Here is a 25,131-nt window from a genome sequence, read left to right as displayed (position 1 = left end):
AACAAAAAATCTTCTCCGCTCGCAGCACTCACACACACTCATGCACAGTGGGAATTTATTGAAATCTACCTTTTTATTACTATTAAATTATTTATGAATAATGTACGTCCGGTGGAAATGTACAGTAAATTAACTTTTTTCTAGCGATGTTGGTAATGAGGCATGTATCTTCCTGACCCCGTTTTTTATCGAATAAAAACATAAAAATTTAGGGTTTTCGAAAATTTTAACCAATTTTAACTGTTTTTCCCACTGTACAAAAGTAAAGGTAATCAGGCGAGCACACCATCACGCCGTGTCAGTTTCATTCAAGAGTTTCTGCCAATCGGTCGCATAACAGAATTCGTCCTCTGCCCTGCTCACTCACACGAACAGAGAGACAGACTGAAGTGAAACCTTTTTCCGCCTTCACTGTCAGTCGCAGTGTGGGAAGGTTAGTGGAGGAAAAAATCGTATTTTTTTCGTGATAATTTTCGCGAATTTGGTGGCTCTTTTTCCGGATTCGACGGGTTTCGGGGTGGGGAATTGGTGAAGTTTAAGTGCGAGTGGAAAAAGTGCCGAAAGTTGCTCCAGAAGTGACGTTTTTGCAGCGAGAAGTGCGCGACGAAAAAAAACATGAACAGAATGGTAAGTCAATTTTTTGTTTTGAATTTTTGCGTTTGCTTGCGAGCGTGTTGTCCGGCGGGATCTTGATCGCGTGCGTGCCTTCTACAATGTTGCACATCATTCTGAATGCATCATTCATTAGCGAAAAAACAACAGACGCAAAAAATCGTAAAAAAATATTGCAAAAAAATCCTCTAACATAACCATGAAAAAATCATCCCCACGCACACACACAACCACCCCACACCACACATGGGTTGTCAATCGAAATCGGAAATGTCAACCCAACGAAGAAGCACCTGTTCAGTGCCTGCTGTGATGCTTCCTGGATTTGTCCCCGCGATCCTGCCGGCGATATCCGGGGCTCGGGCCCGTCTTTTGCAGCAGGGCGTGGCGTCATTTTATTGATTCTTGGCTCGGCGGCGGTTGTCTATATCTGCGACTGTTGGCCCGGGAAAGGAGAGTTTCTTAGCGCGCGCCACCCCGTCCCATCAACGACGAACACATTTTCCCCTCGTGTTTGCGGTGGTGCGCGCGTGTTGAACCGAGAGCACACACGTTTTCTTATGTTTATGTACGGACTACGGAGGCCGCCTGGCAAGCATGCATAAAGAGGCACATAGGCAGGACACTACTCACAGGGCAGGGGACCGGTGGTCAAGCATAAGGATGTGGCCCCGAGATAATGCAGATTCCGCGGATCTGTAAATTAATGCCAATCACAATTGTATTGTTGTTGGCATCTAGATTGTCTGATAATTCCTGATAATAACCCATTATTTTGCATAACAATTTTGGCAAAATTGTTCCCTAACTTTCCACAGAGTTAATAAATTTTCAATTCAGTAATTGAAAAAAAAAACGCTTTTTCGATGCTGTGGTCAAGCTTTCTAATGCTGATGAGGCTACATTAGGTACTTGATTGAAACACATGTTTGTGTCTCGTTTCAGCATTCATCAAATGTTAAAACTAATCATTAATTGATTGTCAATACAGTACTCGTTTGGTAACTGGGCTGAGAATGTCGCACAGCTACCGAATGTAGCTATAGTCTAGAGCAGCGATTGTCAAAGGTACTTCTTTAAAAGATACAGAGCGTTCAATTTTATAACTTTGAAAAAGTCAGTGAAAATATTGTCTTGCCAACACTGCCAAAACTTTTACTTTTTAAATTTCTATATCATTTTTGAGAAGCTTGGCAAACCCTGTGTGTTTTTTTTTTTTTTTTTTTTTTTTTTTTTTTTTTTTTTTTTGTTAAGTCAAATGCCCCAAATGCCAAAATTATGCTAAAATGTCAATAACAAACTAGATAACAAACATTAATAATAATAATAATATGATCCGGCCTCAAAGTACATCAAGATCACTTAAAGGGTTACATACATGTAAATCGGCTAAAATGTCGGAGGCTGGTTTGAGCACACACTTAAACTTTTTTTTAATCTGTTTTCAAGGTACTTTAAAAAAAAAACATTTTCATCATTAACAAAACAAATTTGAAGATATTTGGTTGTATCATTGCCGAGATATAGCTATTGAAGTAAAAAAACAAAATCAAATTATTCGCTCTACAGCATTGTCTTGGCGTTCTCGATTGCGAGAATTCCTATTCGAAACTAGATGTCCAAATGCTTGATTGTTGAGGCAATTGCAAACCTCTTTTTACACCTTAGCTTCCATCTACCCCGGGATTCGAACTGACGACCTTTGGATTGTTAGTCTGCCTAGCAGCGAATCTACCGAGACAGTACCTAAAAAGACGACTCCTACAACAGCATTGAGCTAACGACCTCACCTCTAGGTTAGACCGGGGCCAACATTTACTTCCCCGTCCAACGGAAGGCGTTATCTCAAAAACTACCCCCGGGACCTTCAAGGTGAGAGGCACCCCTACACCACCGGTCCCGGCCTATTTAAATTAGCAGGCTCAAAATTTTGGTGAAGCCCCGTTAAACCATTACCGTGTGCAGGCCGATTTTCAAAAAGTTTATTAAAAAAAAAAAAGATAAAAGTTTTAGATTTTTGTATTTTTTTAAATTGCTAAATTTCGAAATCGGGCTTTAATTTTTAAGAAATTTACGACTTATATTTCAAAAGGGCCAAATATTGTTTTTTTTCGAATTTAATGTCGATTTTTTGTGATTAAAAGTAAATAAAAAATAAGTATTTTTCCGAATAGTCAACTAAAACTTTGCCGAAGACACCAAATCGATCAAAAAATCACTTCTCATGATACAGAATTTAGAATATTTGCATAGCCTTTTTCTATGGACCGCCCGTGTGGATCAATAGGGGGATGGCGTCGCTATTTTTAGACCACATTTTCCACTTTTTCTCATCGAAACCGACTACTTTATCGACTTCATTTTGCTGGGCGAGATAGGACACCGTCTATTTTTAGACGATGACTCAGCACTTTTACACTCTTGCGCTTAAAAAAACCAGGTGGCAGCACGATGTAACGCCACGTCCCTATTGGACAGCGCACTGGACTCACAATCCGAAGGTCGCCGGTTCGAATCCCGCGGCGGGCGCTCTAAAAATCTTTATGTAAATATGGGTATTCGGCGCCGTCGCTCCGTGCCATACTTTCATACACTTAGGAGCCCAGGGCGGCGAAGTCCTTGTAGATTAAAAGGATGACACTAGTGGTTGGTACTAGCAATGGTAGCCGACAGCTATAAAGTCAACTTCGTTCGAGCTGCCAAGTCAACATTGAATTAAAATATGGCCAAGTACCGGTAAAAAAAATTGTTAACAGCTGGCAGACCAAAATTTTAACTTAGGCAAAATTCAATTTGATTTCAAAATGCATTTGAAAGGGCTTAAAAAATGCAACAAAATGCAGGGAGAAGCATCCCAATTGGTTAAATCTAAAGGGAGTTATTGGCATTTTAGTGAAAAAATAGCATATTTTTCAAACTGAAATAAAAAAGTGTTCCATCCCGATATTCACTCAGTTCGACCTGCAGCTTGTAGGAGACATCTGGGACTACCAACTGAGACTAAGAACGCTTTGGGTAAGGCAGTTTAACATATTAAATAGACACATTTACTTTTAGTAATTTTTTTGGTTGTAAATTTTTGCTCGGGGGACCCCTTAGATCCCATTTTTTGGTGATAATTTTATCATATTCGTGTTCCTGAAACAAATTCACAACACATTTTTTGAGCCCTTTCAGATGCATTTTGAATTTTGCCTAAGTTATAGCCTTTTTAAGATTTTTGACGTTTTTAAACCTTCAAACTTTGTGTCCCGATTTGCCCCACTTCCCGTTGACCTAGAGTGCTCATATTTTGGCCAGATGCTAGTTTTATATGTACAAACAACCCCTGAGAATTTCAGGCAGATTGGTGAGGTCGATGCGAGATGGGTATGCTTTGCTCGTGGACTCGCTCTTAATTAAAAAGTTTGTAACATTTAAATATTTTATTAATTTTTCAACCTGGCTGAATTTACAATTTTCATAGATAAAATAGTTTAGCTGAATTTTATTTTTATAAAACTTATCCATTTCAATCAAAAAGTTTTTCGAAAATGTAAAATCTGTCTAAATATGACACAGAAAATGATTAATCTTGGTGCAGGCTGACACTTGAAAAATCTGGCAAATTTGTAAGAAGACTTGTATGGAAAACCAATTATGCAAAATGGCTTATTAGAAGCTTCATCCAAACTAAAAATATAAAAAAAATTAAAAAAATGTTTTTTTCTTGCGAAATTCTCGAAAAAGATTTTTTTGATTAATTTGGTAGAAGAAAAGAGTCAACAAAAAAATGTCAGTAAGTTTTTCGCTAAACTGCTTTAGTTCTGCTGAACTGAACGCTGAAAAATTTAATGGAACTGGCGAAGTTTGCTGAAATTTCAGTAAAATTTCATTGACTGAAAAATTCAGTAGAGCAGATTTCAGTAAATTTATCTGCATTAATTTGGTGTCAGGGGTCATCAGGGGTGACATTGGGTCTGAGGGTACCGAAGAATCGCCAACGCGCTCCTAACCGCCAAGAAATCCTCCATGTACACGCACTCCACGCCAAAGCCGTACTAGGGGAGTGTGGGGTAATTTGGACACCCTAAGGAAATTGCTCTGTTACGGGCTGTATGGATATTTTAAAGGAATGTGTATGACACCGGAGGATTATAGAGACCATATTTGATGGAAAAATGTCATTTATTTCGATAAATTTTGATGAAAAACCCATTTTTATCGCAAAAATTAAAAGGTGTCCAAATTACCCCCACATTTTTGTGTGGGGGTAATTTGGACATGCCTTGTGGGGTAATATGAACACCTTTTGAGGGGTAATATGGACATACCTTGTGGGGTAATATGAACACCTTTTGAGGGGTAATTTGGACACATGTTCAAGAATAAGTTTAACATTTGATTTTTTGAGCATGTTTTTTATCCTTCAACCTGGTTTTGTAATTGCTTTATATTTTGAAGTGTTTTTTTGCTCACAATATTTCATCAAAGGTTTAAATAATGATTTTGTGATAGAACTTTAAGAATTCAATAGGAAGATAACAAACAGTTCAGTGTAGTATACATAATTTTATCATTAATACTGAAATGATTTAAACATTGATTCTGGATTAGGCACAAGTATAGTTTTTAGTGATTAAGGTATCGTTTATGTTTATATAAATCATTTTTATATAGAATTTATTAGCCTGAAAATATCATTTTTTTTAAATTTTACATTCTGTAGCCCTTCAAATTTAAATATTATTGTAAACCAGCATAGAAATTAGAAATGTCAAAGAAATTAATTAAAAGCAATCAACATTAGAGTCTTGTTGAACGCCAAATGTACAGTAATCAGATTTTCATCAATTCGAATATTGGAATAAATTTATCTGAATTAAAAAATAGGGGTTTTGTGAAACTTCTCATTGCTCAAATTCCTTTTTGATTGTTTTGACATATTAAATCCCTCTAAATTTATCTAAATCGCTTAAAAAACTCATCCAACCATGAAAGCTACTTTTTTGTTGCTTGACAGGTAGACTTTCAGGTATGTCCAAATTACCCCACAAGCCATGTCCAAATTACCCCCATAGCATATTCTATCATAAATTGCAATTTTTGATGATAAAAATGGATAAAATGCACAATTTTTATACGTACATATCTCAGGCATCGTCCAAGCAACCCCCTTAAACATAAAATGTCCACTTTTTTGCCATATAACCCCTGCAAAACCTTATTTCCTAACCTTCAAATATTAGAATTTAAGGCAGTGCCAACCGGCCTTTGGAAACATTTACATATTACACCAAAACTACTTAACCTATTCCAACTTTTTTGGTTTGTCCATACTCCTAGGCCATTACTAGAACTAGCCTTATCACTTAAATTGCCGTTTTCACTTTATATCCGAAGAAAACGTGATTTTTAAAGGGGTGTCCAAATTACCCCCCCTGTCCATATTACCCCAAACTCCCCTAAATATCTCCAAATGGCAATTTCACTTGATTTCAACGACAATAGAGCGATGGCTTCCAGCATTGAATAATTAAGCTCAACTCTATAGCAGCTAGGCCGCGCACAAAACCTATTTATGTATCGCGACCGTCATTTCATTACATACACTCAACTCAGCCTCCCACTCCGCCAAATATTGCACTTTATCCCTTTATGCTTAGCCACTCACTCTAACCACCCCTTTTCCCCTCTTTTGTCTGTTTGTGTTTATTTCCTGTGCAGGCCACCAAGAAAGCATCCCTCGGGTATGGAGACGACGAGGAGAACGAAGATTCGTCCGGTTCCGACTTTGACGAGGATGAAGATCCAGATGAGATAGAAGTGCCAGGTAAGACGCGAAGAAAATATGTTTTCCAAATCAATAATTAATTAGATTTCCTCTCTGATGTTTGATTCGATTCAATTCCTGAATAAGATTAGTAGTCTTATCGAAATTTATGCATACCAGGTTTCAATTTTCATCTTATCGTTTTCTCAAATGACATGTAAGGCGAACAATCGCGAATCTTAGCCATGGTCCGTTTGAAACTATGTGTTGTACATTATTGCCACCTTTCCGTTATGTACGCGCACATATTTGTAACTAGAAAGCTCTGTGATATTCCGCAACAGAACGGAATCGATTCGACACAGCCGCGGTTACTCTTCCCAGGAACTCCTCGTCTTCGATGCGGTGGTGACGGACGCGTACATGGCCACCCTAAAACTTGACATTCCACCCACCCACTGCTGTCTTTGCTCGCTTCCAACCCTTCTAATTTATTCGTCTATTTAGTTTGTACCCTCGCGTCTCACCCTTCCGATAAACTCGTCCTCATGGTGCGGCCCCCTTTCGAAGCTTATCAAAACGCTTTAGAGTTTGATTCCTTAGCAAAACTTGTCCTATAATAAACTGTCCCGACTAGGTTTCCTCTGCTCGAGTTTGACAACATTGAAACCTGTTTCAATGGTATGATTGTTAAAAAACTTGTTAAAAAATCGCTTCAATCGCTCAGTCAAAGTAAATTTATGTTCAGCTGAAATCTCTGATATATATTTTTTTTAATTTTTTCCAAAACTGTTTAAAAATTTATTGCCTAGCAAAAAAAAAATCCCTTGCTTACATGCTGTCAGTTTCAGCAGAATTTTGTTAGAAACAGCAAAAAAATTCGCAAGATCAGTTTTTTTAGCATGTTTGTAATTTTATTCATAAGGGGCCACTTGTCCCGCAAATCTGTCAGCAGAGTCTTGTGGGAAGGGGTCAAGGAGAGGGAACGATTTCTTGGGGCTTCACCTTCTCTGGCCTGCTTCCGCTACCGCTGCTGCCCATTTGATTTTTTTTTCTTGACCGGTTCTTTACGAAGCGCGAATACTACATAAAGCTAAGTAGGGAACTCGGAAGGAACGCGGTCAAAAAAAAAGAGTGCGATACCTAAATTATTGGAACAAAAATTTGCGCATTCTTGAAATATCAAATTCTTCATTTAAAGAGTTCTTAAACTCTTCAATTCTTCTTCAGCTCTTAAATTCTCGAATTCTTAAATAACTAAACTCTTGAATTTCTAAATTCTAGAATTCCTAATATGGTAAATTCTACATTGTTGCCACTATCTAAGATTACAGAAAATCAGATAAATCTTGAGTTTTTTTTTTTTTTTGGGTTAGAGACCCGAAAACGAAACTATTGGCACTACGCCCCCCGGGGCATGGCCTTCCTCTAACGTGGGATTTCTGCTCCAGCGCCTCTGACGAGACAGGAGAAACCGGGACCGACGTTTTACTTCACCATCCGATAGAAGCTCAGTGGATAAGGCGGGAATCGAACCCGCGTCTCATAGCATCATCGGGATCGGCAGCCGAAGCCGCTACCCCTGCGCCACGAGACCCACGGGTTAGAGACCCAAATACCGAGAAAAATAAAAATTTCGTGATTCGATTACCCACAGTGAAACTTTGGCGAGGACTTCAAAAAAATCGAAAAGAATTTGGGATTGAATTTTTTGAAGCCAATACAGCGTTTCCTCCCGGCTGGGGAGGTTCCTACGCTAGAGTGGCCACTTCTAAGGGCGGGACTCCACCGGGACACGCAGCCGTTACCGGCAATGCTTCTAGAGATTTTCGCTCTTGCTCTTGCTTACGCGTTTCCGTATTGCAGGGTTTTTTTATTCATAACTTATTTTTATTAGGTTCTTTTAGGTGCTGTGACCAGGTTGGGACCGAGGATCGTTAAATAACTAATATATAACAAAAAAAAAAAAAAAAAAAAAAACAAAACAAAAAAACAACTCCTTAAACTCCATACTTTGAGATCATGTAACTGACGAGGGTTACTTGGTCCAAGCGGGTCTTGCAGGTCTTGAACCTGCCGATGTACTCGGAGAAAATGCCCCACAGCTCAGCCGAACTGTAGAGCACCTCCCCGGCTTCCTCCTTCGTGGCTCCACCGTCTCGGGAGCCACTGCTTCCTTGGCTTCTCCCTGCGGGGCGAGGGCGATCCTTCGATTTTCCGTCCGGAACTGCGCCCGGCAGCGGAGGGAACTCTTCCGGCGTGAACGCCGGAACTGCTGGACTCTGCTTCTCCGCCTTCCTTGCAGGCGGTTTCGGTTTCGACGCCTGCTGGCGCTTCTGGATGAAGTCCGCACGCTTGGGACAGCTGCGGTCCGTGGCTTCGTGAGCTCCAGAGCAGTTGGCACACCGCTTCGACTCTGCTTCTTGGACTGTGCACTCTTCCGTCTTGAGGGGACCCCCACAGTTGTTGCACCTCCCCTTGAGGTGACAGTTCCTGGTTCCATGACCCAGCTGCAAGCAGTTCCTGCACTGGGTCACGTTCGGCCGCTTGTTCCGGTAGGCCTCTCACCGGATGATAGTGCTTGCCACAACATTCATTGCAGAGAGTTTCTTCAGATTGGTGTATCCCTTGGGGAAGACCACAATGTACGGAGTTTCGTCCACGGTGGACTTTTCCTTCCGCTTGATGACATGCACCTCCAGCGCGTCCAGCTTGAGATCCCTCTTCAGCAGGTACTTGACCTCATCCGGTTTCAGTTGATCAGGTAAACCACGAACAACGACCCGGTGAAATCGTTCGCTTCTTCGGCCGTGGGTGTAAAATTCCACTTTCTTCCTCTGGAGAAGCTCTTGCAACTTGTCAAAATCTTTGACAGAGAAGCAGGTCACCTTGGTTCCAAATCGGGTTAGTTTGTAAATAGGATCGAAACCAAATTTACAACTTTCCACTATCGCCACGAGCTTGTAAAAATCCGCGGTGTTCTTCACCACAAAAGGTGGTTGCTTTTGTTTACCTGCCGACTGGCCGAGTGGTGGAACCGCCGGGACGTCTCCTCCATCTGCTGGGCTGGCATTGTTGTTGTTTTTGTTTTCCGCTAGCGGGCTGAACTTGTTGTTGTTGAGCAGATTCTGCTCCACTTTTTCTTCTCCGACGATAACTCCGGTGACCTCAAGGGACTTCTTCCGCTTCCGATTTCCGGGGATGAGTTGAAAATCATCTGTCTCGGAGGTCTCTTCCACCTCCATCCGTCAAAAAACTCGAGGCAAGCAACGTTGCCTTGAGCGCGCACGTCACAACACGTCTACTCTCTCGAAGCTATCGTAGCCAAGTTGGTATTGCAGGTTGCAGGGTTGCAGACTGGATTTCGTCATGTATATGTGTTCTCGTCGTACGAGTGGAGGCAAACACTATTCGGTCTTCCCGAACATTTGTTTTGTTTTAAATAATGCTGAATATTTTTTCTTACTCACAAATGTTGGTGATAGTATTGATAACACATTTCTCCCCTCTTTCCCCAGGTGGTGGCAAGGATCTGGCCACGGTGGCCACACTCACCAAAATCAAGACGGAAGTACCAACGCCCGCGTCGTCACCGGCGGCCTCGAACGTGTCCTCCAAAGCTAGCGGTAAGATTCCGGCCGGCCTGATCAAGAAGGCAGCCGGAAGCTACGAGGTGATCAAACAACCGACCATTCTGAAACAGCCCGGAGTTGGCAGCAGTGGTGAGTATTGTGATCGTTCACAAGCCGTTTAGTGTATGGTCGGGCCCGAGACTAGATTCAAGCGCCGGGAATCGCGTGTGCGGATGAAACGGGGCTCGTGTTTCTACATCTCGACTCCATCTCTATGTCTGTTTACTTTCTTCCCATTTCCCTGTGCGCTCACGATCTGGATCTTTTGTTGCAATGAATCCGTACACAGTGTACGGAGCCAGTGGTAGCAGCAGTGGAATGGGCACGTCGTCCATCGCTGTTGCCGGTGGCAGTGGGTCGGGAACAGCCGGAACGTCGCTTCCACCCGGGGCGACCAGCATTCTGGGTGGGCTCGGAAGTTACTATCCGCCGAGTATTGCCACTCTGCTGGCGCAGAGTAAGTCTGTCCGTTAAATTGTCCATATTTCTGCAGCACTCTATTTATGTTTTTGTTGTTGCTTGTGTCACCTTTTGTCGCAAATTTTCAGTTCCGATTTTGGTTTTGTAGAGTTGGCTTTTCTGTTATTATTTTATTTTAATTTATTGATGTGATCATCCAGAGATTAGCGCGGCTTATTACACACAGCAAATAAAGTAGTAATCCAGCTGCGTGTAAAAGGCCTGGGTGTAAAACAAATTTTGCAATATTTTATGAAATTCTGTGTAATATTACACCTTGAAATACGTAGCCCATCAGTATGGGAAACCTACTTGATCGAAATGTCAAGCTCACATATACGTTTATCCTTTCCATTTTACATCGTTCTGATGGCCGAGTGGGCTAAGGCGCCAGTCCTTTCTGTTGCCATCGGTTGAAACATTTTTTTGTGTTTACCAAAATTTTACATGCAGCGTGTAATATTAAGTGTCTTTTTGCCAAAAATCCATTGGAAAACATGCGCCATAAACTTGGGCCCAAAATTTAAAGCTTTTCCAAAATGTATTTCCAGAGATATCTTATTTTTACCCTATTTTTCCCATTAAATTTTTGGTTTTATACAGAATTATATACTGAACATCAAATTCGAAGTCCCGGCTCGTTCTCGTTCTCGCTCGAAAGATCGACAAGTCGTCAAGTCGAAGCATAAACGCCAGCACATTTACGCTTACGCGTTGAACGCTGCGCGTGAAAATGTTCTTTCTGGCCTCTCATAATAGATCGACAAAGTGCAATAACGATACATATTTTTTAAGTTAATCATAGACTAAAATTAAAGACTGAGTACCCTTTATTTTTTTCTAATAATGTCAATCCAATATGTTTTTCTTAATCTATATATATAAAAAATTTCGACGGTTTTGTTCGAACGCGCATCAGTTGATAACGGAAAGTCGGATCGGAGCGCTCTTTGCTGCGTTGGGTTTGTATAAGCCCAAGGAAGGTTCTTACGCTAAAGAATGACAACTTTGGCCACTCCGGAACCGATTCCGGAAGATCTGCAGATTGTATGGGAAAAGTTGCGTAAAATCAAATTTTGATCACAGGAGGCTAAAAACGTTAAGAAGTGAAAAAATGACAAGACGAAGTTTGTCGGGGTTAGCTTGTTAAATTTAAATATCTTGCGACCCATAATGTACCTCTGAAATTAAAAAAAATGGCATTTGAGGTTAAGCCTAAAAATATTTGAAGCTTTAGGTCAAATTCTCACTGGGTGGTATCATTTTGTTTCTGAAAAATTAATTGCACCAATATATTTGTCGGAGTTTCATCATTTTGTAAGAAAGGCTCTATTTCACCTCTGGTGATATTAAATCGAGTTTTTGACGAAGGTGATGTGCATGCTTTTGCATGCGATTTTACCATCGGATTTTTTGCTGTGCAGTCGCAAACTGACACCACTTAAAAATTGAAAAAATCGTGAATATACAATATTTATTCAACTCTGGAAATTCATAGGAAATTCACAAAAATTCAAAATATTTTTTAACAAGCCCAAAAATATGCACACTTAAAGTTTTCACTGTACTCGGACAAATTTGCATTGAATTTCGACAGTTAAAAAACAACAATATCAGAACACTATCAAAAATTGGTATGATACAAAATGTTGCTTTTGCTTCGAATTCCGGAATTTAAGAAAATCAAAACCATAAATTTCTGCTTTGCCTTCTCGGAGCATCGGACGTCTATGAAATATTTCAGTGAAATGGTTCACTTGTTTGGTAAACTTATAATTTTATGTTATATAATTGTTTTGGCATTAACTACAGTGTTCAAACAAACTTTAAATGAAAGTTGATGTTAGAATTCATCAAATAACACAGTTTTGATAATGCGAACTTATATCCAAATAATTCGACGGTAACATTTCAAAAGGCATCATGTACATTTTGACACTTTCTGGGTTATTGCATATTCTGAAAGTACTCCTAATAAGCTACCTCTCCACCAAAAATGAGCAAAAGTTACTTCAATAAAGTCTGTTTAATCATCAAAGTAACATAAACAAAATCTCTGCCATTAGCAGTGCCTGTTTTTATAGCCCTGTCAACCTGTCAAATAAAAGACTACATGAACCTCGTGACGAAAAAAAAGCATCATGAAAAAAGCGCCTTGTACATTCGGCGAAGAAAAACGAATCATAACAAAGCGTCCCCCTCAATGACAGCAGTGTGATATAGACGTTGGTGATTTCAAAAGAAGTTATGTTTGTTTTCCTCAAATAAAATTACGGAAATAATGTTTTATTGAATTTGGTTGATAAAGTATCAATAAAAGCAACGTTTTTCATGTTTTGTTATCATTAGAACATCTTATTTTGCTTTTATATCAAAATGGTAATTGAAAATGGATGCTCAACATTCAAATGCGTTTTTTCCTAGGGGTTAATCACTTCGAGTATACTGCATACGCGTATCATACGCACATAATATTCTCATTGTCTGCATACCGTATTGACGATATAGACCCCATATTCGTCGAATTTGAGGTCATATCTACCTAAATATCAGCGTGAATATCATACGCGCATAATACTCGCGCAGTATTCCTTGGCTGCATACCGTATCGACTCCAATATTGGCTTCATATTAGCGCAATATCAGAAGTGAATTGCCCTTTGGTTTTTTTTTCTCAAAAAGGATGGTGTGTACATGATGCTTTTTGAAATGTTGGCATCGAATTTATAAAACAAGATGAGGTGTCCGGGTTTCGAATCATGACGTTATTTACCCTTTTTCTGTCTGAGAAGGTAAATATTATGAATGAACGAATATCAAAATTTGGTATTGGTACCATTGCACAGTGGTCCAGATCGCAAAATTAAGTGGAAAATGGATTTTCCGGAAAATGGTTAAGTTTTGGAGCTTTGGTGTCTTCAGAAGAGTTGTTGCATATGGAAAGGGGCAACTTTTGGTTTGGTTGAAAATTAGGGTGGTTCACGATTAGGGTGATTTTGGAAATCTAACTTTACAGGAATATTTTTGGGAATTTTTCGTCTTCTAGAAAGTTGACGGGCTTGCCAATCCAAGCAACTTTGTCGAAGTCACCAAAATTTTATCTCGTAATCTACGCCTTCCACGACCAAATTTATAGAAAGCATCTGAGCAAACCTTCAAAAATCAGTTTTTTTAACGTGGCAATTCAGGGTTAAGTTTTAGAGAAAAGTAGTATTCGGGACACTTTTAGAACTCTAAAAAACAAACATTTTTATTATCTGACAAGTCAATGTGGACTTAAGGGTCAAAAGTTACAGCGATTTTAAGGTAAAAAAGATGCAAATTTAAAACTTAAATATCTCAAAAAGGCGCAAGCCAAATTTTAAGCACTAGGTGTAAAATTATCATTTAAACCCAAAATATGACCAAAAATCGATTTTTCAACACATTGGGTCAATTTTGAGGGCACATTCAGATTCAGCGGGCAGAATTACATGGAAAAACATATATTTGGACAATTTTCGAAATTCGTTAGGGTGGTCCCATAAGGTTTTCCCTTGAAAATTATACTTTTTCAAATGAAGATATCTCGAGTTTAAAGAAAAACACCCCTGAGATTTTTTCAGCGTTTGTAGTGCTGGATCTCCTCTTTCAAATGCAACCTAGTGCTTAAAATTTGACTTTTCTCTAAAACTTAACCCTGAATTGCCACGTTAAAAAACTGATTTTTGAAGGTTTGCTCAGATGCTTTCTATAAATTTGATCGTGGAAGGCGTAGATAACGAGATAAAATTTTGGTGTCTTCGACAAAGTTGCTTGGATTGGCAAGCCCGTCAACTTTCTAGAAGACGAAAAAATTCCCAAAAATATTCCTGTAAAGTTAGATTTCCAAAATCACCCTAATCGTGAACCACCCTAATTTTCAACCAAACTAAAAGTTGCCCCTTTCCATATGCAACAACTCTTCTGAAGACACCAAAGCTCCAAAACTTAACCATTTTTCGGAAAATCCATTTTCCACTTAATTTTGCGATCTGGACCACTGTGCATTGATTTCTGATAAAGGTTTAACAACCTTGATTATTATGCATTTTCCATGTTATGTATACTTAAGGGGCCAAAAACTGTTTATTTATAAACAAAGACCAGACATGCCATGGTTAAAGGATCCAAGTAAACTACGATCGGAGAAGGAAGTCAACAATTTTCGCTATCTTTTATTTCTTTGGAAGTGCTCCGGTATTGGTTCTAGCAGTGAATTTTGAGTTAAACCATTCGAAAGTTCAAATTCAAACTCTATCACTTATTCTATCATACTCTCTAAACAATCAAGACAACTACGCCAACCTTATTATATACGCGGTAAGGTGTTCCCTTGGTCGTTGAGCTGGTGAGTTGTGGGTTGCCAGCTTGCTCAGCAGAAGCATGCTTTTCAATTTATCTTCGCTCCAACCCTTAGGGACGTGATAAAAGCAAGGGCATCTATGTGAAGTGTCCCTACACCCGCTACAAATTGCCGGTACATGGAAATGGAAAGTAGCTTTCTTTTTATTCTTAGCGCCAGTTTTTGTAGCAGTAAAATTCGTGCAATGAAAAACATGCACGTGCACATGCATGCATTCTGACCACTAAGTTTTGAAGTTTATATGAAAAAAAACTTTAATTTTGAAATGAAAATTTAATAGAGCACACTGGTGCAACACCAACTTTCAACAAGTCAATTTAAGTACAGTCATCCCTCATATTCGAAACAGTTTACAGATCGGCCAATGTACAAAAAATCATAGCAAATCGCTAATTGAACATAATGATTCGCTTTTATCTTCATGTGGAAGCGTTTCTTGTGATCTTTCGATTGATGTAATGATCGACAGTACATTTTTACGTTTTATATCAAGTTTTCAAAGAAAAACATTGACCCATGAAATCCACAAATTCAGAACACTTTTTTCTTACGGATGTAAACAAACTTTGGTTCTCTCCAGGAGTACATATTTTTTTTACAAAATAATGACTTCATCCAGTGAAACCAATGAAACTTAAGCTAGTTAGTTAGTTATGTTTTATGAATGGTCTAATAACTTTTTTTTTGTGTAAGTATCAGTTAAATTAAGGTGTTCCACAATTGTGGGAGGCACAATAACATCCCACAATTACGAAACAGGCAATTTGGAGGCAGTGTTTTGCTGCACTGAATAAAATAGTCTTGAAATGCAGTTTTTAAAAGCATAAGCATAGGTGCCCACCCGCAGTTGCTACTCCGTTATTGACCAGGACCTCCAGAAGTTACATCCACGAGCCGTGGAAGATGAGTGGGTGCTATCTTTCCTCGCTTCGTAACTTCTCAAAGGCCCCTATCATGCTGATCAATACCGGCGCCGGCCACGACCAGTGGTAGAGTCACGGGGAAGTGGATGGGAATGTTAGTCCGATACTTGAGTGATAGAGACCGCCCAATCGACTGCTTCTCCGACAAAGTATCACATGAGTTTTGAGGGGGTTAGTAGATGGGTATGAGGTCAGGATTCACGAGTGGCAGTGATGTGACCATGAGCATTTTGTTTATCGGTTCAAATTTTTTAAATCTTAGGCAGCCGGCTGCGGAAAGATAGATAATTGATTATTTAAAATGGTTTATTTTTATCGAACGCGTGCCAGCCGAGCAGTAGTGCTATGGGCTGGACTTAACAGTATAATTTTACTGTTGTTACAATTTAGATAACGCGAGCAAATTTCAAAAATAGTAAGTAAATGACGCTTTACTCTTCATAACATCGATAGTTTGATGAGTTAATACTAAAACTGAAAGTTGGAATAAATTTTTACGATCATTTACGACGAAAATTATCGCGAAAAAACCGGACTGCGCGTCCCCAGAGGCACTGCACTTATCAAATAGTCTTGAAATGCAGTTTTTGTTTAAGAAGTATTACTTTTACTAGTGAAATAGCAAGAGAATGTCCAAATAAAGGTCCTAAAAATAGTAGGGTCGCCATAAAAGATGCATTTGGCATGCTATTGTCAAATTATCACAAATGTGTTCCGAATTTGTGGGTGTTCCGAATATGTGGGATGACTGTACCTGAGGATAATCAAGAGTTGATGTAAAAGAAGCTCTTAGGGAGCTTATGATAAGATACTGCTTTGAGGATTTTAATTTGCGACAAGTTACAATTGATTTGTTGATTACCAAAAAGTGCAACTTCATACCGAGGGATTCCAGTAGATCTTCCAATCTGCATTCCCGCAACGACCCTGCAGCGACACCGCTGACAATATTTACCACTCGCCTCCATCCAGATTGACTTATTTATGCACGGGTCCGAATAGGTATTAATTGCATCAGTTCGCTATAGTTTCGATAGATTCCCGAATCCCACCAGCCTTGTGTAAGGCATAATTTATTCAATATCTATGTATTGGTCGTCCTGCGTATTATTTCCTGACGACTGGGCAAGAAACACTTATTGTGTTCGATTAGAAATGGGCCTCTATTTATCGTGATGTGCAGCTAGCGTTATAATTTCCGTTTCCCTGCGTGTCCCTTCTTACTTGCTTGCTCTTCAGTCGATTACTAATTAACGATAGCCATCGCCGGGTTGGGATGCAAACATCTTGCAATCGAATTAGCGCTGCAAAATGCATCTCGCGAGAATATCGATTTGTGGACGGACTGTGCGTGCATGTGACTTCTTTTTTTTTTATTAGCTTATTTCAGCTTGAGTTTATAATTATTGAACCTTAGTTGGATTAGATGTTGGACGAGTCCGAGATTGATTGGTGATTTGATTAAACGATGTCGTTTTCACGCTTTCCACAGTGGGAATGGCCGCAACACTGGGCTATGGCGGTGGTTCGTCGGCGACCAGCATGAACCAGCTGACGAGCAACCAGATCATGATGGAACACCTGAAGGCGCTGGTCACGGCCAACCCGCACTACCTGACGAGTGGGATTCCGAATAACCTGCTCTCGCAGATCTTGATGGCCGACCCGAGCAAGGTACAGCAGCACCAGCAGCAACAACAGGCTGCACTGAACAATTATGTATGTGGTATTTATGATTTTCTTTAGTTTTGATTAAGAAGCTTTAGGTTTTGTGAACAAATTAATAGCTCTTTGATCAAATTGTAGATGAACCAAGTTCCTGAGGAGGAGGAAGCGGAAGATGAAGAGCTTGGCGTGGCAGAAACGTACGCCGAGTATTGGCCCTCAAAGTGTATGTTAATGAATTCATTATCTCTCAAAAACGTCACATCAATTTGATTTAATTTCGCAGTAAAAATCGGTAAAAAGCACCCGGACCAGGTGGTCGAAACGGCGTCGCTCTCTTCGGTGGAACCCTCCAACGTGTACTACAAGCTGTCGATCCCGCCGGAAACCATCAACGGTGGTCTGCTGAGCGCCCTCCAGCTCGAGTCGATCACGTACGCTAGTCAAGCCCACGATCACCTGCTGCCGGACGGATCGCGGGCCGGTTTCCTGGTGGGTGACGGTGCCGGTGTGGGCAAGGGTCGTACCATCGCCGGCATCATCTTCGAGAACTATCTGAAGGGGCGCAAAAAGTCGATCTGGATCTCGGTGTCGAACGATCTGCGGTACGACGCGGAGCGGGATCTGCGCGACATTGGCGCGAACCGGATCCAGGTTCACGCGCTGAACAAGGTAGCATTTTTTTTTTTGCTGGTTGATCTCGATCGCACCTAAAAACCTTCCTCTTTCTACAGCTCAAGTATGCCAAAATCAACTCGACGGTGAACAACAACACCAAGAAGGGCGTCATCTTCGGCACGTACTCGGCGCTGATTGGCGAGTCGCAGAGCACCAGCGGCAAGTACAAGACGCGCCTCAAACAGCTGCTGCAGTGGTGCGGCGACGACTTTGACGGGGTGATTGTGTTTGACGAGTGTCACAAGGCGAAGAACCTGTGCCCGGTGGGGTCGAGCAAGCCCACCAAGACGGGGCTGACGGCGCTGGATTTGCAGAACAAGCTGCCCAAGGCGCGCGTGGTGTACGCTTCGGCGACGGGCGCCTCCGAGCCGCGAAATATGGCCTACATGGTGCGGTTGGGAATTTGGGGCCAGGGAACGCCGTTCCCGTCGTTTATGGACTTTATTACGGCCGTTGAGAAGAGGTTTGTGTGGTTTGAATTTCTCGATTAGTTGCAGCGATTAAAAGTTTGTGTCTTCTTGCAGAGGTGTCGGCGCGATGGAAATCGTGGCGATGGACATGAAGCTCCGCGGGATGTACATTGCTCGGCAGCTCAGCTTCCACGGCGTCACGTTCAAGATCGAAGAGGTACCGCTGACGAAGGAGTTTAGGCAGGTTTATGACGAGTCGGTTGAACTGGTAATTGTTCCGCGGCACCCGAGTTGAACTCCTTGAATTGACCGCCTTTTTCCTTGTTTTAGTGGGTGGAATCGATGCAGAAGTTTACGGAAGCGGCCGAACTGATTGACGCCGAGAACCGTATGAAGAAGACGATGTGGGGACAGTTTTGGTCGGCGCATCAGCGTTTCTTCAAGTACCTGTGCATCGCGTCGAAGGTGAACCACGCCGTTAAGGTGTCGCGCGAGGCGATCAAGTACGGCAAGTGCGTCGTGATCGGTCTGCAGTCTACGGGAGAAGCGAGAACGTTGGAGCAGCTGGAGCGAGACGACGGAGAACTGAACGACTTTGTGTCGACAGCGAAGGGAGTGTTTCAGTCGTTGGTGGAGAAGCACTTCCCGGCGCCGGATCGAACGAGGATCAACAGACTGCTGGGGATAGAGGCGCCGAAGAAGACGCAGTTAGAGCGGATCTTGGAGGAGATTGATTCAAAGCCGTCGGCCAGCAGCGGTGATCTGAAGCGGAAGAATCAAGTTGTGGGACGAGTTGGAGCTGCCAAACCTAAGAAATCCCGGCGCAACTCGTCGGACGAAGATTCCGACAGTGAGGAGTCGGATGATGGTGGGGGCAAGAAGGGCTCGGAAAGCGAGGCGGAAGACAGTAATCACGATTCGGACAGTGCCCGAAGCAGCGATTACAATCCGTTCTATTCCGGCTCGGACAGCGACGACGATCCGTGGGTGGGCAAGACGAGCAAGGTGAAACCGAAGAAGCCAAAAAGCCCGAAGAAGAAACCGGTTTCAACGCAGGACAAAATTCAAGCTCATCTTTCGAAAAAACAGACTGAAACCAAACCTGTGATGTTCCAGGCCAGCAACGGCATTTCGATCCAGCTGGGACCGCCGCCAAAGGACGCGATCGAACGAGCCTGCCAGATGAAGGACGAACTGCTGGCGAAGATCGAGCGACTTGGTGACCGACTGCCGGCCAACACGCTGGATCAGCTGATCGATGAACTGGGAGGGCCGGAGAATGTAGCCGAGATGACTGGCCGAAAGGGACGCGTGGTTCAGAATGACAACGGAACAATCCAGTACGAATCCAGGTCCGAGCAGGACGTCCCGCTGGAGACGCTCAACATAACGGAAAAGCAACGCTTCATGGACGGTGAGAAGGACGTGGCCATCATTTCCGAGGCCGCTTCCAGTGGTATTTCGCTGCAAAGCGATCGACGCGTACGAAACCAGCGGCGTCGAGTCCACATAACGCTCGAGTTGCCCTGGTCGGCCGATCGAGCTGTGCAGCAGTTTGGTCGTACGCATCGATCTAACCAGGTCAACGCACCCGAGTACATGTTCCTTATATCCGATCTCGCCGGAGAGCGCCGCTTTGCCTCCACGGTGGCCAAACGGCTTGAATCGCTCGGTGCGCTCACGCACGGCGATCGTCGCGCGACGGAAACCCGCGATCTTTCTCAGTTTAACATCGACAACAAGTACGGCCGGTCTGCGCTCGAGTCGGTGATGAAGACGATTATGGGCTACGAGCAGCCGCTGGTACCTCCGCCCAGCGACTACAAGGGCGACTTCTTCAAGGACATTGCCGGAGCGCTGGTCGGCGTGGGGCTGATCGTCAACAGCGAGCAGATGCCGGGCGTGTTGAGTCTGGACAAGGACTACAACAACATTTCAAAGTTCCTAAATCGAATCCTTGGCATGCCGGTCGAGCTGCAGAACCGGCTATTCAAGTACTTTACCGACACGCTGGTGGCCATCATCGACCAGGCGAAGAAGCGCGGCCGGTTCGATCTCGGCATTCTGGGTAAGTTACGCGGACGATTTACGTGATCGCACGATCCTAATTGCGAAACTAATTGCAGATCTCGGAGCGGCCGGGGAGAATGTAACCCGCGTCAAGATTTCACGCTTTATCCGGAAGCACTCGACGGGTGTCGCGCCGACGGAACTGCACACCGTGCAGGTCGAGCGCGGAATGATCTGGCAGGAGGCCATCGACAAGTAAGTTCACAATTTTGAGTCACTTCAGACGAACAAACGCCAACAGCTGAATTGCGTTTTCAGGTGGGCCGATCTGGGCGGCGAACGGGAAGGCTTCTACATCTCCAAGCAGGCCCGCAACGGTAAGTACACGGCGGTCCTGGCGGTGGAAATCGAAGCCGCCCCGCCCAAGTCCAACCTCGGATCGAAGAAGAAACTGCCGGAAGGCAAGAGCAAGAAGGACATCATGTTCCAAATCTACCGACCCAACACGGGCCTGCAGTTCAAGCACGAGTCGCTGGACGAGCTGGAGAAAAAGTACAAGAAGGTGCTGAGCGACGAGGCGGAGTCGCACTGGACGCAGCAGTACGACGCGTCGGTCAACACGTGCTCGCACAGCTACTGGAAGGGCATGTGCCGGTACGTCACGATGGGGCAGGAGTGCGAGGTGAGTGTTGCGATTTGTTGGGTTGTCAAACCACAAATTTAACATAATCTATTTTAGGTTGGCCTGCGGCGGCGAACGTACTACGTGCTCTCCGGGTCGGTCCTGTCCGTGTGGGCCCGGGTCGAGAACAGTTTGGCGGCGCGCGTCGGCAACCAGAACCGGATGCAGGTAATCAGACTGAAAACCAAGGAAGGGATCAAAATCGTCGGTACGCTTATTCCCAAAAATTGCGTAGAACACCTCGTCAAGGATCTGAGCTCGGACGCGGAAAAGGTCGAGGAGCAGTCGTTTGCGGTCAAGTGAATTCGTTCGTTCGTTCGTTCGTTCTAGCTTGTTACCCACCTTACAAGAGTCATAAAATAGTAGCAACCTACCATTATTAGCAGCATCAGCAGCAGCAAACATACTTATTCTTCACACTGTAGTCGTCGCCCCTTGGATAGTGTGTTTTGTGTGCGTTTTTTTCCGCAAGTTTTTTCAATGTGGTATGAGTGTGTGAGTGCGAAAGTCGTGTTTAGAACAAACCAAATTAGGAATTTCCACCCGTTTTTAGAAAGACAATTTTCGGAAGCAAGTTTCTCTTTCACCGCGGAACAACATATGATATGAAGACGCGTTAAGCATTGTAAACTGATTTGTTTTATTTTGTTTTAATGAGATAAAATCTATTATGTACAAAGCACACATCAGTAGAAATTACCCGCTAGGACTTTTAGGGCATAAGTTATTATTGCTATGATACAGTATAGTGAATAAAAAAAAATCGTTGTGATGAAGACACTGTGGGTTTGTGCAGCTGTGGAATCCGAAATCCTTGCGCGACTCGGGCCGGAATAAATTAAATGCAAATGATGAGGGATCGCTCCGCGCCGACGACGTTGTTCATGGCTCGTTTTGGTAGATTAAAATAAGATCCTCGTCGGTTCCGCTGACCCGCCGCGACCGGTCCATCGCGTCGAACGACATGAAGCACACTCCTGAAACGAACGTGGCGATAAGTTTCGACGAAGACATGTGGTGGCGATGTGGTTCTTACTGTCTTTGAAGGCGGGGTTTCTGTAGAGAAACTTGTTTATCCTTTGATCGTACCCGCACAGCACGATGTAGTGGCCCATGTAGGCAGGTTTCAAACCCAAGCAGGACCTGAAAACGAATAAAATTTGTACAGACGAAAGAAAATGGCCCTCAAACATCTCGGACATGATTGACGTCAGAACCTATCGTGTAGCGAACATCGACTCGGACCATTCCTTGTGGTGGCAAAGCTGTGGCAACTCATGTCTGGTAAGTCAACCAGATTCAGTGATTTACAAACAGTTGCGAAGGTAGCAAACCCATCTCTTCCTTGATAATAAGGTTACGAGCTACCGGAACTACATTGTGGGAGTCACACCTCCAGTTCAATCTCGAAGGCTTGAAGTATTAGCACGGCTTCATGAACAGCGATCTACGACGTCCAGGCTGATGGAATCCTTCTTTGAACGATAGACGATATGCTGCTGGTATAATCGACGAAATGGTCCTGAAAACATTGTAGGTCTTCTCGGTGATTATCAGTATGTTGTAGTACGCCGTACCGGAATAGCCGCCGTATTGTCCAACCTACCCTACTCGAGTCGGTGTGCACAGTTCAACTTCCGAACACTTAACTTACTTTACTTTTACTGTTCGCACAACCCTCAGGTTATGGGCTACTCTCTAATTCTGCTGCGGAAGTCCCGCACTTTTAAGATCATCCTCCACTCGGTTCAACTGCACGTTTCAACCGGTACCGAATTGAACACCAACTTCACCGGCATCCGATGTATCTGACCGTATCCGAATACTTGGTTTGCCGTAGAGTCGCCAAAGATCGTGCTAAGCACTCGCCGTTCGAAAATTTCAAGCGCTTGCAGGATCTCTTCGAGCATCGTCCACGTCGTAAGCGACTGGTCTCATCAGCGTTTCGTACATGGTACACTTTGTACGCCGGGAAAGGTGACCAGACCTTAAGGTCTTGTGGAGAGTCCATAGTAGGCACGACTACCGGTGATGATGCGCCTCCGAATTTCTCTGCTGCAGTTATTATCCGACATCATCAACGATCCGAACTACATAAACTCCTCCACGACCTCGAACTCGTCCCCGTCGATCGTCACGATCGGTCCTATGCGAGCCCTAAGGGACTCGTGCCCCGCATGAAGCCCGCCCGCCCCCTAACACATTCAAGCCCAATGTTGAAACAGAGGCCGGAGATACCGTCGCAGTAACTTGCGCGATTAGATCGGGTTGTACAAAGGACCAGAAATCTTCATGCTGCACCGTTCCCCGTCCATCGTTGATTTCACCATTCTGATCAGCTATCCGGGAAAGCCGTTCTCGTACATGACATTCCATAGCACTTCGCGATCGGTCGAGATCGATTTCCCCTCCATGAAACCGGCCTAGTACGTACCAACGAAATCCTTTGCTCGCTCCGACACATGACAGAAGGTGATCTGAGAAAGCACTTTGTAGTCCGCGTTAAGAATTGTGATGGCTCGGTTGTTCTCATTGCAACATGTCCCTGTTCCTGTAGATTGGACACATACTCCATCTTTCCACTCCTCAGGTAGCTGTTCTGTGTCCCAGACTTTGACTATCGGCCAGTGTAGGCAGGCTGTCAGTTTGTCCGAGCCCATATTGATGAGTTCAGCTCCGATAACATCTTTATCAGCTGCTTTGTTGTTCGTCAGCTTCTTGATGGCATCCTCAACTTCCCTCATCGCTAGTGCTGGTTCGTCCCCGTCGTCCACCATACGTTGTTTTTTCATCGACCTGGTACTCCGCCCGTTCAAGTGCTCACGCTCATCCGTCAAGATTCCTGCGTCCTTTCTGCGTCACATTTCGGCTCGCGGCATGGAGCCTATGACTGAGTTTCTTGTAGAACCTAGCACTCCAACGTTTTCAAACGGCGCTTTTTTATCCCGGAAGAGATGGGATTACACCCACGGCGCGACGAGGTGTGCCGTATTGCTGTTGTGAATAACTCAGTGAATCAAGGTTCTTGATCAATTCGAAGATCGATGAGTCTGTTTGACAGTCACAGGCAGGGTTCCGAGGTTGACATCTAAAAGGTTGTTTGTTCCTTACCTCAGCTCCAACGACAGCTTGTTAGCTTTGCACAAGTCACAGTGCAGTAGAGAGGCGTTGGTCAGCATAATGATGGGACCATGGTTGGCTAAATGCTCGATCAAGAACGACGTTTGAACCGACTTGATCTCAATAAGAATGCCAATCCGCGATGCGTTTTCAAACTTTTCATTTACGCGCGTCTCGTCCTGCAAAAAACAACTCATGAACATCCAGCAGCCAAACGACGACCTTCAACTCACAGCATTGAAGCACTTGTAATACTCCTTGCCCACGTGCGACGGGTTGGCCCCGAACGTCGTGGTCAAGTACCTATGCTTTAGGCCAAAGTCCTTGAGAATATAACACAGGTCGATAGTCCATGTGCTGAAATAGAAGACCTTGGCATTAATTTCAATCACGCACTGCTGCTGCTGACCCCTACCTTTCTCCGAATCCACCAGCTGTGCAAATTTCCTTGAAATTGGCCAGGAACTGCTGCTTTTCCTGGCGGCCCAGCAGCATAATGATGCAGGACAGGCCACAATCCCAGTCGTAACGCTGCCGGAAGTGAACCAACGGGTGCTCAAAGAACGCGGGCAAGGTCTTGGGGGGACACATCTTCACGACATCAATCACTTGAATCTGGCACAAATCTGAGCGAGACACTTTTCATACATTTTTTCGTCGCGTTTAGGCCTCTCACTAGTTCACCATGTGAACAATGAATCAGCCCTTATCAGAGGAACAGAATTAACAACAAAGCGCGCGATGGATATGGTCGCCTTCTGCGGTGCACCGAGAGGAAGACTGTTTTTGAAGAACAAGAGTGGG

The 25,131-nt window shown here is 43.3% G+C and overlaps 2 protein-coding genes across 4 annotated transcripts; one reads left to right on the top strand and one right to left on the bottom strand.

Moving 5' to 3' along the window:
* Nucleotides 1–296: 296 nt before the first annotated feature.
* On the top strand, nucleotides 297–21,985 carry LOC120416625 (protein strawberry notch). Of its 3 annotated transcripts, none has more exons than XM_039578431.2 (13): nucleotides 297–627; nucleotides 6,319–6,424; nucleotides 9,883–10,086; nucleotides 10,286–10,453; nucleotides 17,255–17,436; nucleotides 17,569–17,653; nucleotides 17,714–18,099; nucleotides 18,162–18,568; nucleotides 18,630–18,783; nucleotides 18,846–20,583; nucleotides 20,642–20,780; nucleotides 20,844–21,207; nucleotides 21,265–21,985. In XM_039578431.2, exons 1-13 carry the CDS (start codon nucleotides 616–618, stop codon nucleotides 21,508–21,510), a joined length of 4,191 nt encoding a protein of 1,396 aa, XP_039434365.1. In that variant the 5' UTR covers nucleotides 297–615; the 3' UTR covers nucleotides 21,511–21,985. The 3 variants fall into 3 exon arrangements, with proteins under 3 accessions (XP_039434365.1, XP_039434364.1, XP_039434366.1); XM_039578430.2 differs by having other exon boundaries at nucleotides 17,255–17,481; XM_039578432.2 differs by lacking the exon at nucleotides 10,286–10,453 and having other exon boundaries at nucleotides 298–627; nucleotides 17,255–17,481.
* Nucleotides 21,824–25,131, bottom strand: LOC120416626 (protein GUCD1). Its single transcript, XM_039578433.2, has 5 exons — nucleotides 24,743–25,131; nucleotides 24,561–24,684; nucleotides 24,319–24,506; nucleotides 22,244–22,350; nucleotides 21,824–22,184 (listed from the first exon to the last, which is right to left on the bottom strand). Exons 1-5 carry the CDS (start codon nucleotides 24,916–24,918, stop codon nucleotides 22,090–22,092), a joined length of 690 nt encoding a protein of 229 aa, XP_039434367.1. The 5' UTR covers nucleotides 24,919–25,131; the 3' UTR covers nucleotides 21,824–22,089.

This window comes from Culex pipiens, chromosome 2 (genome assembly GCF_016801865.2).
Source record: "Culex pipiens pallens isolate TS chromosome 2, TS_CPP_V2, whole genome shotgun sequence".
Classification (NCBI taxonomy): Eukaryota; Metazoa; Arthropoda; class Insecta; order Diptera; family Culicidae; genus Culex; species Culex pipiens.
The sequence above is the reverse complement of the archived record's forward strand: the minus strand, read 5'-3'. Positions and strand labels throughout refer to the sequence as shown.

What these genes read in the sequence shown, in the direction of transcription:
- LOC120416625 (XM_039578430.2), top strand. An exon ending in AGATGAGATAGAAGTGCCAG is followed by an intron (nt 6,425 to 9,882) that starts GTAAGACGCGAA and finishes CTCTTTCCCCAG; the next exon opens with GTGGTGGCAAGGATCTGGCC. An exon ending in ATGACGAGTCGGTTGAACTG is followed by an intron (nt 18,784 to 18,845) that starts GTAATTGTTCCG and finishes TCCTTGTTTTAG; the next exon opens with TGGGTGGAATCGATGCAGAA.
- LOC120416626 (XM_039578433.2), bottom strand. Translation starts at nt 24,918, where the DNA reads ATGTGTCCCCCCAAGACCTTGCCCGCGTTCTTTGAGCACCCGTTGGTT. An exon ending in GCTGGTGGATTCGGAGAAAG is followed by an intron (nt 24,685 to 24,742) that starts GTAGGGGTCAGC and finishes CTTCTATTTCAG; the next exon opens with CACATGGACTATCGACCTGT. An exon ending in AAGCTGTCGTTGGAGCTGAG is followed by an intron (nt 22,351 to 24,318) that starts GTAAGGAACAAA and finishes ATTCGTTTTCAG; the next exon opens with GTCCTGCTTGGGTTTGAAAC.